Source organism: Theropithecus gelada, chromosome 5, assembly GCF_003255815.1.
Source record: "Theropithecus gelada isolate Dixy chromosome 5, Tgel_1.0, whole genome shotgun sequence".
Lineage (NCBI taxonomy): Eukaryota > Metazoa > Chordata > Mammalia > Primates > Cercopithecidae > Theropithecus > Theropithecus gelada.
The window spans coordinates 95,837,530-95,855,259 of record NC_037672.1 but is presented as its reverse complement, the minus strand read 5'-3'; the positions used below and the strand labels follow the sequence as shown (position 1 = coordinate 95,855,259).

At 34.7% G+C, this 17,730-nt stretch overlaps 1 protein-coding gene across 6 annotated transcripts in view; it reads right to left on the bottom strand.

Moving 5' to 3' along the window:
- RAP1GDS1 (Rap1 GTPase-GDP dissociation stimulator 1) overlaps nucleotides 1–17,730 on the bottom strand; it is a 172,965-nt gene that overhangs the window by 32,028 nt on the left and 123,207 nt on the right. For 5 of the 6 annotated variants that reach the window (XM_025385352.1, XM_025385354.1, XM_025385355.1 and 2 more), the window contains 2 exons: nucleotides 15,317–15,445; nucleotides 2,446–2,571 (listed from right to left, as the gene is read on the bottom strand). In XM_025385352.1, coding sequence (XP_025241137.1) covers nucleotides 2,446–2,571; nucleotides 15,317–15,445 — 255 coding nt within the window. The remainder of the gene's footprint in view (nucleotides 1–2,445; nucleotides 2,572–15,316; nucleotides 15,446–17,730) is intronic. The other variant, XM_025385357.1, reaches the window with a different exon arrangement.

Sequence of the window (17,730 nt, the reverse complement as noted above, 5' to 3'; positions counted from 1 at the left end):
TTAGTTCTTTTCCTTTTCTAATAAAAGCATTTTGAGCAAAATATTTCCCTCTGAATAGGGCTTTACTTGTATCATGTAAGATTTGAGATAGACTATTTTCATTTTCACTACTAGAAAAATTTCTAATTTCCATTACAACTCTTTTTTGACCTCTGAGGTATTGGAAGTATATTTCCTACTATGTAAACATACAGAGATTTCCTGGTTTTCTTTTTATAAATGGTTACTAGACAACTCACTTAGGTCAAAGAAATACTTTGTATGATAGCAATCTTTTGAAATTTCTTTCTTTCATGACAAGTATACATGTTCTTAAATGTTTCATATGTACTTGAAAGAACTCTGTAGTTGAAGTGTTCTAAAATAAGTCTATTAAATCAATTGTCTTAATCATTTTCAAATTTTCTATAACCTTATTCTTCTATCTTATTCTATAAATTACTGAAAGAGGTATTAAAATTTCTCAATTTCTGTGGATCTGTCTATTTCTCTTCATAGTTCTGAATGTTTTTGCTTTGTATGTTTTGGGATAATGTATGATGGTCATTTTTTTTCTAGGTAAATTGGATCTTTTATTACTAAAGTCACCCTCTTTAGCAAGTCTTTTCATCTTAAAATATTTTACTTGATATTAATATAACTACCCCAGCCTTCTTTAGGTTTCAGTGGTACATTTTTTCCATCCTATTATTCTCAATCTTTTAAATCTCCTATTTAATAAGTATTGCTTAAGTAGTATAACTGTTTATTTTAAAACACAAGTGACAAATGGTCTTTTAATTAGAGCATTTAGGCCACATTTAACATAATTACTGAAATACTGTGTCTTAAAACTGCATTTTTATGTTCTATTTGTCCTCTATAATTCATGTTCCTTTTTCTTTCTTCTTTTTTCTTGTTTTGCATTGCTAGGGTATTAAAAAATCTTTCTGTAAGTCCCTTCCATTTGTTCAGTTTGTTCGGTAGTTATACATGATTTTTAAAAATTACTTTAGTAGTCACCTTAAAAGTTGAAGTGACTAAATAACCAGAGTCTTCCAGATAACACAAGTGTCTTAGGACTCTAACTCCTTTTACCTCTCTTCTTATTTATATGCTCAGTTTGTGGTATATTTTAAATCATATAAATGTACATTGTAAACTTCACAGTAAGTTATTTTTCAAATATATTCAATGTTCATAAGATTTACCTACATATTCACTGGTTTTTTTGGTCTTTATTCTCCCCTGCATCTGTATCACTTTCCTTCTGACAAACCACATTTATAACATCTGGCTTCCATTGTTGCTGTTGAGAAGGTAGCTGTCAGACAAACTGTTGTTACTTTGAAGATAATGATTTTGGTCATTGGTTTTCTACATTTTCAGTATGAGGAATCTAGATATGGATTTCTTTTTGTTTATTGTATTTTGGGTTTAAAGGGCTTCTTGGATCTTTGCATTTTTCATAATTTCTGATAAATTCCCTGCCAAAATTTCTTCAAATATTGCCTCTGCACACTCCCCTCCCCACCTTCTCTACTCTCCTTTTGGGACTCCAAAAAATGCATATGAGAATGTCTCACTTTATCCTCTGACCTCTTATTCTCTTTTATGTAAATAGGTTCTTTTTTCATTTTAGTTCATATTGGATTTCTTTCCAACCCATTTTCCACTTCACTGGTTCTTTAATTCAACAGTATCTATTAAATCTGCTATTAAGTCCCCCACTGGATTTTTAACTTTGGTTGTATTTTTCAATTCAGAAATTTCCATTTATTTCATTCTTAAATCTGCTACGTCACTTTTTAAAAATAGTTTTCAGTTTCCTTCTAAATTATTTAAGCTTACTTTTACCTCTTTGAACACAATAAGTATACCTGTTTTGAATCAGTGTCTAATAATTCCAGTATCTGAAGATTTGCTGCCTAGTCTTGCTTATAATGTTTTGTCTCATGTATTAACATCAGATCCTCTTTGAGTATGTGCTAGACATTATATTTGAAAAATTACTAATATGGAATGGTTTGTTTCCTCTGATTCATTCTTATTTCTGCGATGCATCTCTTAAGATTTTTGTGCCCAAAGAAGAGAGTGATTAACCACTATCTTCGCTGTTGGCAGGCCTGAGACTCCAACTTTTATCCCCTTTGCTTTACAAGTGTATAGAAGTAGAGGTCAGCCTCGCAGCTGCCTTTTCCAGAATGGCACAAGAATGTGTTAGCTACAGAAGTATCTTTTCTAAGATTTTAAAATCAAAGGAACCTGGAAAGTTGCTTTGGCCAATGTAGATATAGTTATGGAGTAGATAACATAGCTAATTATCTAAAGTTAGAGATATGCAAAATAAAACATATCACTAATAAAGAATGGTTTTGAGTCAAATGGCTGGCAATTAAATAATATTAGAAAAAAAATTTAAAGTATACATGATTGAAAATCCAAAGGTGCATTTATTTTTCTCACCATTTTCTGCCAATGGAGCAAGAACTTCAAAAATCATTTCTCTCTTATCATGTTCTATTTGTTTCTTGAAGAGTTTTACTAGCTCTTCAGCAATGTTTGTACTGGCAAACTGTTCTTTACTTGACTCTGTAAAATAAAAAAGAAAAACTTAAACCAAATTAAGCCCAGAAACTGTTTTCTATTACTTTCAATACTTGGTCATTTTGTTCCATTACTGATAAATACAAATACTCTTCAAATATAGGAACAATCAAATGCATTTTTAATGTCCCTGAAAAGGAAAAATGTCTAAGGCTTTAGAGAAAATGTTCTGACCTAATTATATTTGGGCTATAAAAAAAGGTTCTCTAGCATAACATATAGGTAATCACGGCAACAATAAAATTACTAAGTCATAAATTCACAGTTTTAAGGATTTTAGTCAAAGACGAAAAATTTCTCATAACATTATATTCTATATGGATGAATTAAAGGTGACTTATCTTTAGTATCATTAAAGTGCCATGTTTTCTACCCTGGTCCTGACGTATCTACTATTGAAGACTAATTCTGCATGAGTAATTGGAGTTTCATTCCTTCCTGCCTCTCAGCATCTCCAAACTCTCCTAGGGCCTCACCATTGATCAGCATTTATATATACTTTGGTATTTCTCACATAAAATATATTTAAAACAAACATCCTCCCCCAATCAACCTCTATCAACTACCATTCAATCTCATTTTCACTTTTACAAACAAGTTTCTGATAACATTGTCTATACACACTGCCTCTACTCTCTCAACTCATATGCATTACTAAATCTACTAGTTTTGGCCTACCTGCCTCTACACTCAGCAATCTCTTAATAATCGTTCCTCCTTCTCCACAAGACCTCTATAAATTCTAGTTCCTTAGGATTCGTCCTTTGCTTTACGTTCTCAGTCCTTATTCTCACCTGAGGCTATCTAATTCTCTTCCATGGCATCAAACAGCATCTCTGTGTTGATATTTATACAACATAAATATTCACAACCCTCTTCTGGACATCAGGCTATTTATTTAACTGCCCATTTGACATCTCTACTTGAGGATCTCTCTAGCATTCTAAACTCAATACCGAAAAGGGGCTTTCGACATACTCTGAAATCTTCTTCCTCCAGTGTTCCCTCAACTCAGTATATGAACACTACGTCTATCTGAACAGGCAGGAATCTAGCAGTCATAGCTCATTTATCACTCAACTTCCACACCTAATCAATCACCAAGGTCCACCAATCTACCTCCAAAATCCAACCCAAATCAATTCCATTTCTCTCCAATTCTCCTCTTAATGTCTTTGGTTGCATTATCCTATTTTCTAGAAATTTCTTTCAGTGAATTCTGACCTAATCTAATATATACAGGTCTCTCTGGTGGCACAGCTGGCATCCTGGGTTCTCTTTATCATTATCTTGATGGATCACTTCTCTCCTTCCTGTATTAGATATCCTGTTATCTATGCCTTTTCTCTTTCATTTGTTTTGTTTTGGTGGCAGCATCCTCCAGCAGCGTCGTGAGAAAGCTACTGTATAATACGTATGTGGGAGGTAGACATTTTGAAAATATTGTCTGAAAATGATCTTTCCCACCTAGAGTTGATGCTTCTAATTTAAATCAGTCCCTTACCTTACTCTGTTACTTTCTCATACTAGCAATCATCATAAATTGTAATTATACGGTAGTTTATTTGCAAACTATTTTAAAAATAAATGTCCATCTTATACACTAAACTATAAGCTCCTTGAGGGCAAGGACAGTACATACTGCTTCAACCACCAGAAACACAGTGCACAGGATACTCCCTGGTATAAAGCAGGTGTCCAAAATGAAGTTATTTATGAGTAACTAAATGAACATGTAAATGAATTATAAAGGTTACACTCCACTTGCTAGTCTCTGGTAAATCTCTTGTGTTACTATCAAGTAAAATATATTGCAAATTCAATTTTAAAAGAGGAGAAACACACATTAATATGGTTAAATATAGTTTTGATCAATATTTTATTACACTGCTTTGGTGCACATGTCAATGGATCTATTCCAAAATGATAAAAATCTACCCCAAGACTTTAAGTATGATTCTTTAATGCCATAAAACACTACGGCTTTAGCTCTTCACATGCCAAGGGAGTGGGGAAAAGTCAGGGTAGGGTGTCTTTTCCGATAAGATACTGAAACTCTCAGAGATCATATTCAGCAAATGTCAGCAAACTCCACCCAAAGAGGAGGTTTCATTTAGAGATGAGGCCGGGCATGGCGGCTTGTCCCTGCAATCCCAACACTTTTGGAGTCTGGGGTGGGCAGATCCCTTGAGCCCAGGAGTTCGAGATCAGCCTGGCCAACATGGCAAAACTCCGTCTCTACTAAAAATGCAAAAACTAGCCAGGCGTGGTGGCATGCACCTATAGTCCCAGCTACTCAGGAGGTTACAACATTCACTTAAACCTGAGAGGCAGAGGTGCAGTGAGCAGAGATCATGCTACTGCACTCCAGTCTGGGTGACCCAGTGAGACTCTGTCCCCAAAAGAAAAAAATAAAATAAAAAATAAGTAGAGATGATTTATCCCTGGAACTTTGTTGGTTATTCCTCTGCTTCAGAGAATTGTCCAAGTGAGATGAATTTCAAAAACATAAAATCATACGTAAAGTATATAGACATCATTATTCATCTAGTTACATGTTTTTACTCTTCTTTAAAAGAACAGTGTTGGCACTCTATTCCTTCTAATCCACATTCTTTTCCTCCAAACATTTAATAAAAGGAAACCGAGTCACTGCTGCTATGTAACTCAGGCTCTGTTTGCCAGCACAAGGAAATTATGCATCATTATTAATACAGGAATTATAGAACAAAATCTGTACTTAACCTGCAGGTGAATAGAGTGAAAAGACAGAATGAAGTATAATTTGGACATTATATTTATCAATTAAGTGCCAGAGACCCTCAACAGGCCTTTGGCAAGAAGCCTCTTTTACTAAGGTTTTATTTTTATTAAAACTCTATGAATTCAAAGAGTTGGCCTAATATTATTACCAGCAGACTCCAGTTTCCTCTCCTCCATTTATTCTTCCTCACAAATACATAAAGCTCTTTTAGCTAATTCATACTGTTTACTTACATATATCTACATTACATATTTGTACTGCTAAAAATTGGTATTTCTCATCAGATTTCTACTATGAAAGATGAAACATTAGTTTTCTTTCTTTCCTGTGTTCATCATACTCTCCATCTTTCTAATTATATGTAATTTTGTTTATATCACTAGTTGTGTTTCAGCAATACACTAATTCATTCTTCCTGGAATAGTGTTTTCTCATTTGCGTAGTTTTCTATGTGCTTATTATTAATGCAACTCCCAACACTCCATCAGTTGTTTAATCTTCTCTTAATACATTCACTTTAGATATTAATCAATTTCATTTCCTGTAAGAACTCTCCCAAGCACCATCCCATCAGTTTTTTGACCTAACCCAACCTGGACTGGTTGCTCCTTAAAAACATGCCACTTGGGACAATAACATCACTGTAATACTTGGGATTCCTGTTGGATTTCGTTCTCAGTTCCTATGTAGTTTTTCTTCATTTAAATCCCTTGTTTTGGTGGAACTGAACTTCCAGTGGCTTCCAGAGGAAAAGTATTTAAGAAATAAATTTTCTGAGATGTTCATGTGTGACAATATCCTTATTATAATCTCACACTTGACTGACAGTATGACACAGTATAGGATTCTATGTTGGAAGTCATTTTCCCTCAAAAAATTAAAAAAGTTTATTTCACAAATAATATTGTATATGGGGTACACTGTGATGTTACATATAATGAATAGTGAGCAGATCAGGGTAATTAGCATATTCATGATCTCAAGTACTTTTGTGTTGGGAACATTCAATATTCTCCTCCTAGCTATTTGAAACTATGTAATATATTATTGTTAACTGTAGTTATCCTACAGTGGTAGAGAACACTAAAGCTTACTCCTCCTATCTAGCTGTAATTTTGTATCTTTTGTATCTAATCTTTCCCTATTATTCCTCTTCCCTCTACCTTTCCCAACCTCTAGTATCCTTTTTTTTCTTTACTTCTATAAAAAACTTTAAGCTTCCACATGTGTGAGAACATACAGTGTTTAACTTTCTATTCCTAGTTTATTTCACTTAACATAATGTCTTCCAGTTCCATCCATGTCGTTGCAAAAAAAAAAAAAAAAAAAAAAAAAAAAAATCGGGATTTCATTCTTTTTGGTGGCTGAATAGTATTCCATTTTGTATATATATGCCACATTTTACCTGTTCATGTTTTTAGACACCTAGGTTGATCCCACATCTATTGTGAACAGTGCTGCAATAAACACGGGTGTGTAATGTTTCTTCAATATACTTTCTTCCCTTTTGATAAATACCCAGTAAGGAGACAGCTGGATCATATAGTAGTTCTATTTGTGTTTTTTTAAAACGGAAATGGAGTCTTGCTCTGTCACCCAAGCTGGAGTGCAGTGGTGTGATCATGGCTCACTGCAACTTTACTCAACATCCTGTGCTGAAGCGATCCTCCCACCTCACCTTCCCAAGTAGCTAGGATTATACGCCTGTGCCACCATGCCGGGCTAATTTTTAAATTTTTTGCGGAGATGGTTTCCCTATGTCACCCAGGCTAGTCTCAAACTCCTGGCATCATGTGATCCTCCTGCCTCTGCCTCCCAAAGTGTTGAGATTACAGGTGTGAGCCACCACATCTGGCCCATTTATGGTTTTTGAGAAACCTTCCTAAGTGGCTGTACTAGTTGACATTCTCACAGTGTACGAGTTCTTTTTTCTCCACATTCTCACCAAGATTTGTTAATTTTTGTCTTTTTAATAATAGCCATCTTAACTGAGGTGAGATAATATGTCATTGTTTTGATTTGCATTTCCCTGAAGATTAGTGATACTGAACATTTTGTCATACATTGGTTAGTCATTTGTATGTCTTCTTTTGAGATGCATCTGTTCAGATAATTTGCCCATTTTAAAAACAGGATTGGGGCAGACACAGTGGTTCATGCTTATAGTCCCAGCACTTTGGGCGGCTGAGGCAGGTGGACTGCTTGAGCCCAGGAGTTCGAGACCAGCCTGGGAAGCACGGTAAAAACCCTGCCTCTACAAAAAATACAAAAACAAATGGAGCATGGTGGTATGTGCCTGTAGTCCCAGCTACTTGGGAGGCTAAGGTGGCCACTGCACTCTAGCCTGTGAGACAGAGTGAGACCCCGCTGTTGAGATGTCTGAGTCCCTTGGATATTCTGGAAAAAATCCCCAGTTGGATGAATAATTTGCAAATATTTTCTCCCATTCTGTAGCCTCTCTTTTCACTCCGTTGTTTTCTCTGCTTTGCAAAAGCTTTTTCATTTGATATGATCCTATTTTTGCTTATATTGCCTGTGCTCTGAAGTCTTACTCATAAACATTTCTTAGACCAATGTCCTGAAGCATTTCTCTTTTTTGTCTACTAGTTTCATAGTTTGGGTTTTACATGTGGTTCCATGAAAACTTTAAGTTACTTTTTTTTTTCTATTTCTAAAAAAAAAAAAAAAAAAAAAAATCATTGGTATTTTGACAGGGGTTCCGTTCAATCTGTAGGTTGCTTTCAGTAGTATGACCATTTTAACAATATTAACTCTTCCAATCCATAAGCATGGGATGTTCTTCCAGTTGTTGGTATTCTCTTCAGTTTCCCTCATCAGTGTTTTGTAGTTTTCCTTGTAGGTCTTTCACCTCTTTGGTTAAGTTTATTCCTATGTTTTATAGCTATTGTAATAGGATTGCCTTCTTGATCTCTCAGCTAGTTTACTGTGAGTGTATAGAAATGCTACTGATTTTTGTATGCTGATTTTGTATCCTGCAACATTACTGAATTCATTTTTTGGTTCCAAGAGGTTTTTGGTGGAGTCTATAGGTTTTTCTTGATGTAAGATTATGTTTGCAGGCACAATTTGACTTCTTCCTTTCCAACTTTGACACCCTTTCTTTCTTGCCTAATTGATCTGGCTTCCCTAAAAATTTTGAAGGCAATATTGCATTTTCTTCTGGCTGCCAATGTTGTTTTGAGACATATGTCCACGGAATCACGATCTTTTTCATTCAACTTTACTTCCCTCATCCTCTCTAGAAGCTTCTCCACAGAATTATCTTTTGCATTCAACTTTACTTCCCCCATCCTCTCTAGAAGTTTGTAAGATGTTCTGTCCTCAGCATTGTAAAAGTTCACATTGATGTGCTATGGTCTGGGTGTATTTTCGTTCACTAGGACATTTATTTGACAGATACTTGCAATGTAGGAAATTTTGTATTTCAGTTCTGTGATACTTGAGTTATTTGGCAGTTTCCTCCTGTTAACTTTTCTAATACTCTTGGTCTGATCCTCTTATATTTTTTCTTTTTTTTTGCTTTACTTTTACAAATATTTCTCCAGTTTTTGTCTTCCATTTTAGCAACTGTTCTTAATGCTCAAGCTCTTTTCTGTTCTCCTTAAGAATAGTGTACTGTTGCTTTTCTCTATCTCCCATCTTAGAAGTTGCCCTCACCTCTTGAGCTGTCTGCCATTGAAGAAGTTAGGAACTAAAAAAATAATAATAAAATAAAATAAAACTGATTATCAGCTATGAGTATGAGTAGTCTTGTTGACTGCAAGATTCCCTATAGGGTAATCTGCTGGCCTTTTGTAGAGAACCCTCAATATAAAGAACTTTAAGTCTATATTCTGGGAGACAAATAGGACAATAAAACTGTGGTTCTCAGCATTCAGATTTCACTTAACCTGTTTATGGATTGGTACTGTGGTACCTTTTACTTCAATTTAGTGTGATATCCCCCATCAAGAAACCCTCTTTTTCTTCTATCCTGACAAGAAGTATAGTATTCTCCTTGGATAGGCAAGGGGTAGTCATCACAAGGTGTGAAGGGGAAAGAGGGTCTAGAAATCTTGATGCCACCAAATCCCAAGCTCTTTGAAGATTGTGAAATGCAAACTGGGTTTCTTGGTTTCTTATCCAGGATTTAGATGTCAAAGGTTTGCTATGTAAGTTATTGCCTTTCTTCCCAGGTCCCAAGATGTTCTTGCACAATCCTCTCTCCTGCTTTTCTTTGTTATTCCCTTTCCTTGAGGTTGTTCTTGTTTGTTTGCTTTTTGTTTTTAGAGAATGGGTAGGGGGGAGGTCTCACTATATTGTGCAGGTTGGTCTTGAAATTCCTGCTGCAATCAGTCTTCCTGCCTTGGGCTCCCAATCCTTGAGGTCTTAAGCCTTTAAGAAGAAATCTCTTTACCGTAGAGTTTTAGTTAGTTTCCAATTAAAATTTTAAAAGAGGCGAAGTCTCATTCTGTTTATTCCATGTTAAATAAGAATGCATACTTTAAAACCATATTCATGCTATGATTTTTAAGTATAAAAAATTATGTACACACATTAATTGGGACTCAAAGAGAACAAAAAAAATTCCATGGTTATATTAAAGAGTGTTGGGTTAAAAGCCAATTTCTCTTTAACATTATGTGTGCATAAATAACAATCAGGAGGAAAACAATCTTTTTTCGTTATTATGGAAAAAATGAAAACATCTTTAATCCTATAAAATTTGTGAAGCTTAATAAAGCAGAGCTGTATGTTCCTTTCTGTCCCAACTGCGAAATAGACTGCACTTGTTAAATTATTTCCATTTCATCTTTAAGCTGCTACATTTCATCACTAGTCAGCAAAAGTACACAAATTTAACACTTTTATTAAAAACATTGACAAAAAGTAACTGTAGCATTTAGTAATATGTCATATTCAGAAGTATGTGACATGAATTTTAAACACTTGATATTTACATGAGTCAATAAAAATACAGTACTTGTTAACAGGCAAGAAAGCTCACTCTGAAAGGGGAAACATTCTGGGGCATACATGTTCCACGTGTCGATGTATATAGCCTAGTTATTACATGGGCATAACAGACTCATGATATAAACTTGAGAAGTCTTAGATAAACTTATTTTTCTTTTATCCTTTCTTCCTTCAAATGGGGTGTAGGGCCGTAACCACTGAAATTAGAGTATGAACCTAAATTAGGTGCATAATTATCTTTTAACATAGATTGGGGGAGACTAGGCTGAATAGAGGTGGTCTATGCAGCCTCTCAAACAAACCTGGTATTTTAACACAGCAACTCGTATCAAAGTGTTTGGAAGCAGTTTTTCAATGGCATGTTTTCCCTGTATACTAGAGAAATCAGCAAGGTAAACAAGGTTGTCTTTGCAACTCTTTACTTACCTCTTATCTCTCCTACCAGGTCAGGGCTCTCTCAGTATACAGTGCTCTGCTTTTATCCTCAAATTATTTTTCCTTATTTATTTATCTGGCCAATTAAAACTCCCTGATATGGTTTGGCTGTTCGTCCCTTCCAAATCTCATGTTGAAATGTAATTTCCAATATTGGAGGTGAGGCCAGGTAGGAGGTAATTAGATCATGGGGGCAGGTCCCTCATGAATGGTTAGTACCATCCCCTTGGTGATAAGTGAGTTAGTTCATGTGAGATCTGGTTGTTTAAGAGTCTGTGACCTCCCCTTTCTCTCTCTCGCTCCCTGCCTCACCATGGACACGCCTGCTCCCCCTTCACCTTCTGCCATGATTACAAGCTTCTTGAGTCCCTCATCAGAAGCAGATGCAGGCACCACACTTAGTGTACACCCTGCAGAACCATGAGCCAATTAAACCTCTTTTCTTTATAAATTACCTAGTCTTCGGCATTCCTTTACGGTAGTGCAAACGGATTAATACACTCCCATTTCCCAAATGTCGCTGATATCACAGTATTGATCTGGTCATTCATATTATTATTCATTTAATAATATGTGCCAAGCACTATCCACTGAGATACCCAAAAGAAGTGTAAGACTGGAAAGTATAAGAGGTGGACGGTTGATAACTTTGGCTATCCTAAAGAGTATTTATGTTTAAAAAGGGTTGGTTAACAGAGTTGACCAACAGTTACAGGGCAAATACTTCTGCTTATTTCTGGGGTTTTAGCTTTTGAAAAACCTTTCACTTTTTTCCCAAAGGATAAAATGATTGAATTAAATATTAAACCATTCCCCGCCTTTGACTCTTCCAACAATACTTTTGCAGGTATCTCTAGAGTTCACAGGGCTCAGTAAAAACACTGCTTAGTGAGAAAGCACAGGCTGGCATGGTATACATTATGGAAACTTTAAAACATCAGTTAGCAAGTATATATTTATTATCTAAGAAAAACTTTTATAAATACTCAGCAAAGCAAACATAATCACTGAGAATTTGTTATATCCATTAAAATTTTTAATTGCCTAATTACTTTAAAAGTTGAGGCTGGACGCAGTGGCTCACGCCTGTAACCCCAGCACTTTGGGAGGCCGAGGTCAGGAGATCGAGACCACGGTGAAACCCCGTCTCTACTAAAAATACAAAAAAATTATCCAGGCGTGGTGGCGGGTACCTGTAGTCCCAGCTACTCGGGAGGCTGAGGCAGGAGAATGGCGTGAACCTGGGAGGCAGAGCTTGCAGTGAGTCGAGATCTCGCCACTGCACTCCAGCCTGGGCAACAGAGTGAGACTCTGTCTCCAAAAACAAACAAACAAACAAACAAAAAACAACCAAACGTTTTGATTAAACTTGTAAGACAAGCTAAGCCTATTATGTACATAGTAAAAATAACTATGGACACTAAAATCAGACATGAAACTATTTGAACTATCACTTAAAGATGCTTTGTGTGAGAATTCAAATTCTCTTTTAAAAAGAATGTACATCAAGAATTATTTTTCTCTAATACAAAAAACTGCTTTCCAAATGATTTATGACTAATAGAAATCCTATAATGCTGTTTTTTTCAAATGCCAGACAGAGATCCACTAACAAGTCATGTGATCAGTTTAGGACGAGTACACTGAATATGTTAAGGATAATAAGTATTGTTTAGTTTCAGGTAATACAGTAAGTGGTGATATGAAGATGTATTTCTTCTTATGGACCATAGTCAAAAAGTTTGAAAACTATTGCCCTAACGTGAGCAATTTGGAATCTGGGTTTATGCAAGGCATTTTTGGAGAAATGTTAATATTTTGTATTTATATTATTATAATGTCTTAAACAGAGCAAGAGTTATACCAATATTTACATATTGAAGTATTTGGGGTTCAAATATGTAAGCTGTCTTAGAACTCTAAAATACTTCGATATTCATGTGTTCATAACTTAGATAAATGAATTTTCTTCTCAAAGAAGCTCTCAACTGTATGTATGATCCTAAATTAGTATTACTAAATAAATCACAGGGTTGGGTTAACTATAAGGATTAGGCCCAAGTTACTTCATAGGGGTGCTGTAAAGCTGAGTAAGGTTTGATACAGATCCAAGATCATCTTTTACTGTAAAATATAAGACTCCTTATATGGACATACTACATGGAATAAGTTTTTTAAAGTTTTAAAAGACTCCTGTAACTCCTATGACTAAACTCAAAGCCCACCCTCTTCCCCTGCCACAGTTCTTGTTACATTCTTTTCACAAGAGGAGGTAATAATGACTAATACTTTTCCTTGACTCTCATTTGAGAGGTGGACGATGACTGTTTTGGGTAACAAACAACAACTATCTTCTCACGAGGTCAAGCAGGATTTCTGCACAGTTCCTGATGTTGAAGGATTTACAAGATTTAGACACAAAACCATAAAAGAGATGAAATACTCCTCAGCAAACAACTACAATTACGTAAGTTCGTATTCAGCACAACCTATCCAAGGATTATTGTAATTTCCTTACTTGGTACTGACTTTTCCCTTAAAGTTAGGTGAGATAAATTTCATTAATCTTTGCTTTCTTCCATGTACTCTCCTAAAACTTCAAAAGGGAGGGGCCTTAACAGGGTGAAGGATGGCTCTGTTGCAGTTCATTTTCTACAGCACCACTGTCCAACATAAATATAATGAGAGCCAAAAATGAAACCATATATATAATTTTAGATTTTCTAGTAAGATGTGCTAAAAAGGTTAAACATTTTAATATTTTATTCCACCCAATATATTCAAATTATCATGTCAACATGCAATCAACATATGAAATATTGGTGAGATATTTTATATTTTTCATAGTCTTTGAAATCGATTGTGTATTTTATACTGAACACATCTCAATTGAGACTTCATATTTCAATGCCCATTAAGCCACACGGCTGGTAGCTACTGTATTGGACCGTGCTGTTCTAGAAACTACTCACATTAAAATGTAACAGCGAAGGACCTGCACTCTTTGATTTTCATAAAACCAAAGGCAAATGAAGAAAGATTTGAACCAATCATGTTTCTGTTACACTATCAGTATGGGATTATAACACAATTTCTGTTTTATTTCTGCCAACCATACTGAACACAAACTCCTACATTCCATTTTAATCACAAAAAAGAATAACTTTGTCAAATACTAAATGAATGTTCTTTTATTCTTGGTCTCACTTGGATGACAGAAAAAATGTGTTAATTAGGCTAGCATAAAAAAGAAAAAACAGATGAAGAGAGAAAATGAGAAACATTCACAAATACTAGGATTGACCCACTAAGTAAGAATGACTTTTACTAAATATCTTTAATAAATAATTTCTATTCCCTTTGCTGGAAGACAAAACAAAAGTAAAATATTAAAATCAAGATGAGCTTTCAGTTAGAAAAACCAAGATTAGTGACTTTGTGCTTTTATTTATAAAATGTAGTACATAACAGAATTGATATATTTGCTTGTTGTAACTACTGTATTTAGCTATGACAAAACACCATTTCATTTCACTATGCCCATAATAATTTATTATTAACATGATTGTGGAGTAGATTCAGACCTAGAGTTGTGAAGGAAGATAAGAAGCGGGGGGCAGGGGGAAGAAGAAAGAAATGGTAGTCCATAACAAAGAGAAAAATGAAAAGAGATGGAGGTACTGAGGCCATCATCCTCCTCTGTGTTATGACTAGGATGTGTTTCCATCATTGGTCTGGTTCTGTTTGCCTTCTGAATTTCAAGGCTTCCACAGATTTTGTTTTCTAATACTGTAACACATACATTCATAGAAAAAAGTCCTCTGTCATGTTTTGAGATTTTATGAAAAGAGGATGAAGAACCTTAGTCTGTTAGATTCCTCTTTACCTGAGAAGCATGCAATTTATATGAAATGTAATAAATTTCTTTTTTTTTCTTGGGACAGGGTCTGGCTCTGCTGCCCAGGCTGGAGTGCAGTGGTGTGATCTCGGATCACTGCAACCTATGCCTCCTGGGCTCAAGCAATCCTCCTGCCTCAGTCTCCTGAGTAGCCAGAACTACTGGCACAAGCCACCACACCGAGCTAATTTTTGTATTTTTTTGTAAAGATGGGCCCAGGCTGGTCTTGAATTCCTGAGCCCAAGCAATCCATCCACCTTGGCCTTCCAAAGTGCTGGAACTACAGGCATGAGCCACTATGCAACACATTTCAATCTTATTTTTACCCACGGACATACAATTGCCATCCCTCATGTAAAAATATTAAAGCCATGTGGAGACAATTTTAAATATTCAACTCTATTACATAATGTACAGTGTAAGCTTTAAACACTAATACATAAAATTATTAGGGAAACAAAATAGCTCTCATTATAAACAATGCAATCATAAGATCTAATTGGACTTACTTTTAAAAATATTGACGCAAATATCTCAAATGCTTCAAAAAATTAATACAATCTAAGTGGATTTCTAGCTTCTTAATATCTAAAGAAAAATTTATTGTAAGCACATGAATAAGTTAATTACATTTGTGGTTCATGACTAAGACTTACCAAGTTCTGCTAAATTACCAAATGCAACAAGACACATTTCTGTAAGAGCTGCATTTTGGCAGTGGATGCCCAGTAATTTCACTAAGGTAGGAATAACACCCATATTGATAAGCTGAGCTTGAAGTGAATCTGTAAAAACAAAAAACAACAACAGAAAAGAAAGTGTTGACATGCCAAATGAACATTATAAGAAGAAAACAACTCTTATTTTCCCTACTGGAAACTCAAAGTTATTTAAATTACAGTAATAGAAAATGAAGTCCATTCACATGATTGTCTTGAACATTTTAAACATTAGTTCAGAAGAGTTTAGTTTTGAATCCTTTGAATAACCAAAAGGCATTTAGAAATAAAAATAGTTTGAAGACTATCAAATCATTAGTTTTTTAAACGGGGTCTTACACCATTAAAAAGCAGGCCTTTAATAAGTATAAACAAACATTACCACTAATTTTTGAGTGAAAAAGTTAGAGTAACATTTGCATTACAGGAAATCACAGAATATGAAAAGCATGAGAAAAGTAGCAAGTTTAATAAAGACCAAGAAAGAAAAAAATCTTAGAATCCTTTAAAAACACTTTTCATAATACAACATTAAAAGTATATAATAAATACACAAAAATGACTGGTTCTGAATATTTGCAACCAGAGCATTCCTGATGACTGCTAGGAAGAGATATACCAGAAAAAAAAAAAAAAGTTACCTAAAATATTTTTCTTTTTAAAGTTTTATTTAATTATAGTGACAGATCATCTCAGTGAGAGAGAGGAAAGTTTGGCTTAGAGAGGTGAAGAGAATGAGGTTAACATGGCCTTGTCATCATTGTTTGCCTTCATTTTCTAAGAAACTAATTGACTTTGAAGTACTAAACATGCCTTGGATTTCCACAAGGGTTCTTCATGGCAATAATAGAATACCTGTAGCAAAGCTGAAGGTAAATGAACCAAAATGAAAACCAAAAGTACTGCCTTTTAGAATAAGCTAAGAAAGAAATACAAAAATTCATATGTTTATGCAAAACACTATAACTGTCCACAACTGGTTCATCCAAAGATACAGAAACGCTCTTTCAAAATTTTTTTCTCTTTAAAATGATATGCCATTTTCAAGCTAATAATTTTCCCCAAATTCTTTTAAGTTATCTCTTTGCAATCTAAAGACAAAACTCTTTCTTACAAAAATACATGTTCCTCATAGCTCCAATCCCTTGGCAGGGTTGGCCTGCTATTTTTTTTTTTTATTATTACTCTTTATAGTTCTTAATCTATAGATAAGGAAGTAGGTGGGTGATTTTCAGAAAAGAACATACAGAGTTGAGCTATCTTATATGCCAGTTCATCACTGCCTGGTGGTCTTTGTTGTTAATTATTCCTGCTTTTAGAGTGAAGTATGAGAGATGGTCAACACAGGCTTATTGTCCCTGAAAACTGATGACTGGCTAATTACAGATAATTATCTGGTTTGGTTGTGGAAGCCCATATATAATAGAAATGGGCCTCTTACCAAAATAAGAATAAAAAACAAACATGGAAAAAATGGGAGTTTATGTTTAGAGTTCAAATACTCTAATAAAACAATTTCAAATTTTGTAATGAAGTTACGAACTCTAAAAGGAGATAAGAATTAAAATATACTCAACTAAGTAATCTGTATTTATACTTTTGATGTTAAATTTTCTGAATATGCAATTTAGTAATTAATAATTTAGAACACTTAAAGGTAAAATACTTAAACAATAGTGTTATATCTATATTACATTGGTAGAATAGTTGCATTATGGTTATAGTATTTGTAATAATCATGCACCAAGGAGCTTTCCAAGTTAGAAATTATTTAGGTTACTTACCAGTAGATAGGGCTCTTTACTAGAGGGTCACCTCTGCAGATCCTTGTTCTTTAGCAGTATTTTTATTTATAAATGTATTCATTTTGATTACTTTGTCAAATACTGCAGAGCTGATGAATCATTAAATTTCGGGTATGTAAGCGTGAGCACTAGCGCATGCATTGAATGTGAGTCAAACTCCACTGTATGTCTGCATATATGTAAGCATCACACACCCCCTCAGTTCTGTTGGTATGAACTATAAAAAATCCAACAGTCCAGGGACATCAGAGGAATAACACATTTTATGAAGAAGATAACAGAAGAATACCACTTAGAAGATAATGCTCTTCATGTTCTGCTAACTTGGCATATCTATCACTTTTTTGGACTGCTTTTACAATGTTACAAATTTTGGTTCCAGGTAAAAGAGGGATGAAAAGTCAAGAAATGTTATAGTGCTTAATACAATCTTTGGTATACAAATTGAAGCAGTAATATTTCAAATTGTGGCAGACTGGGAGAAAAAGTTAGCATAGCCAAATGGCACATTGTAGGTACTGCCATAATTCATGAAAATCATGTTGC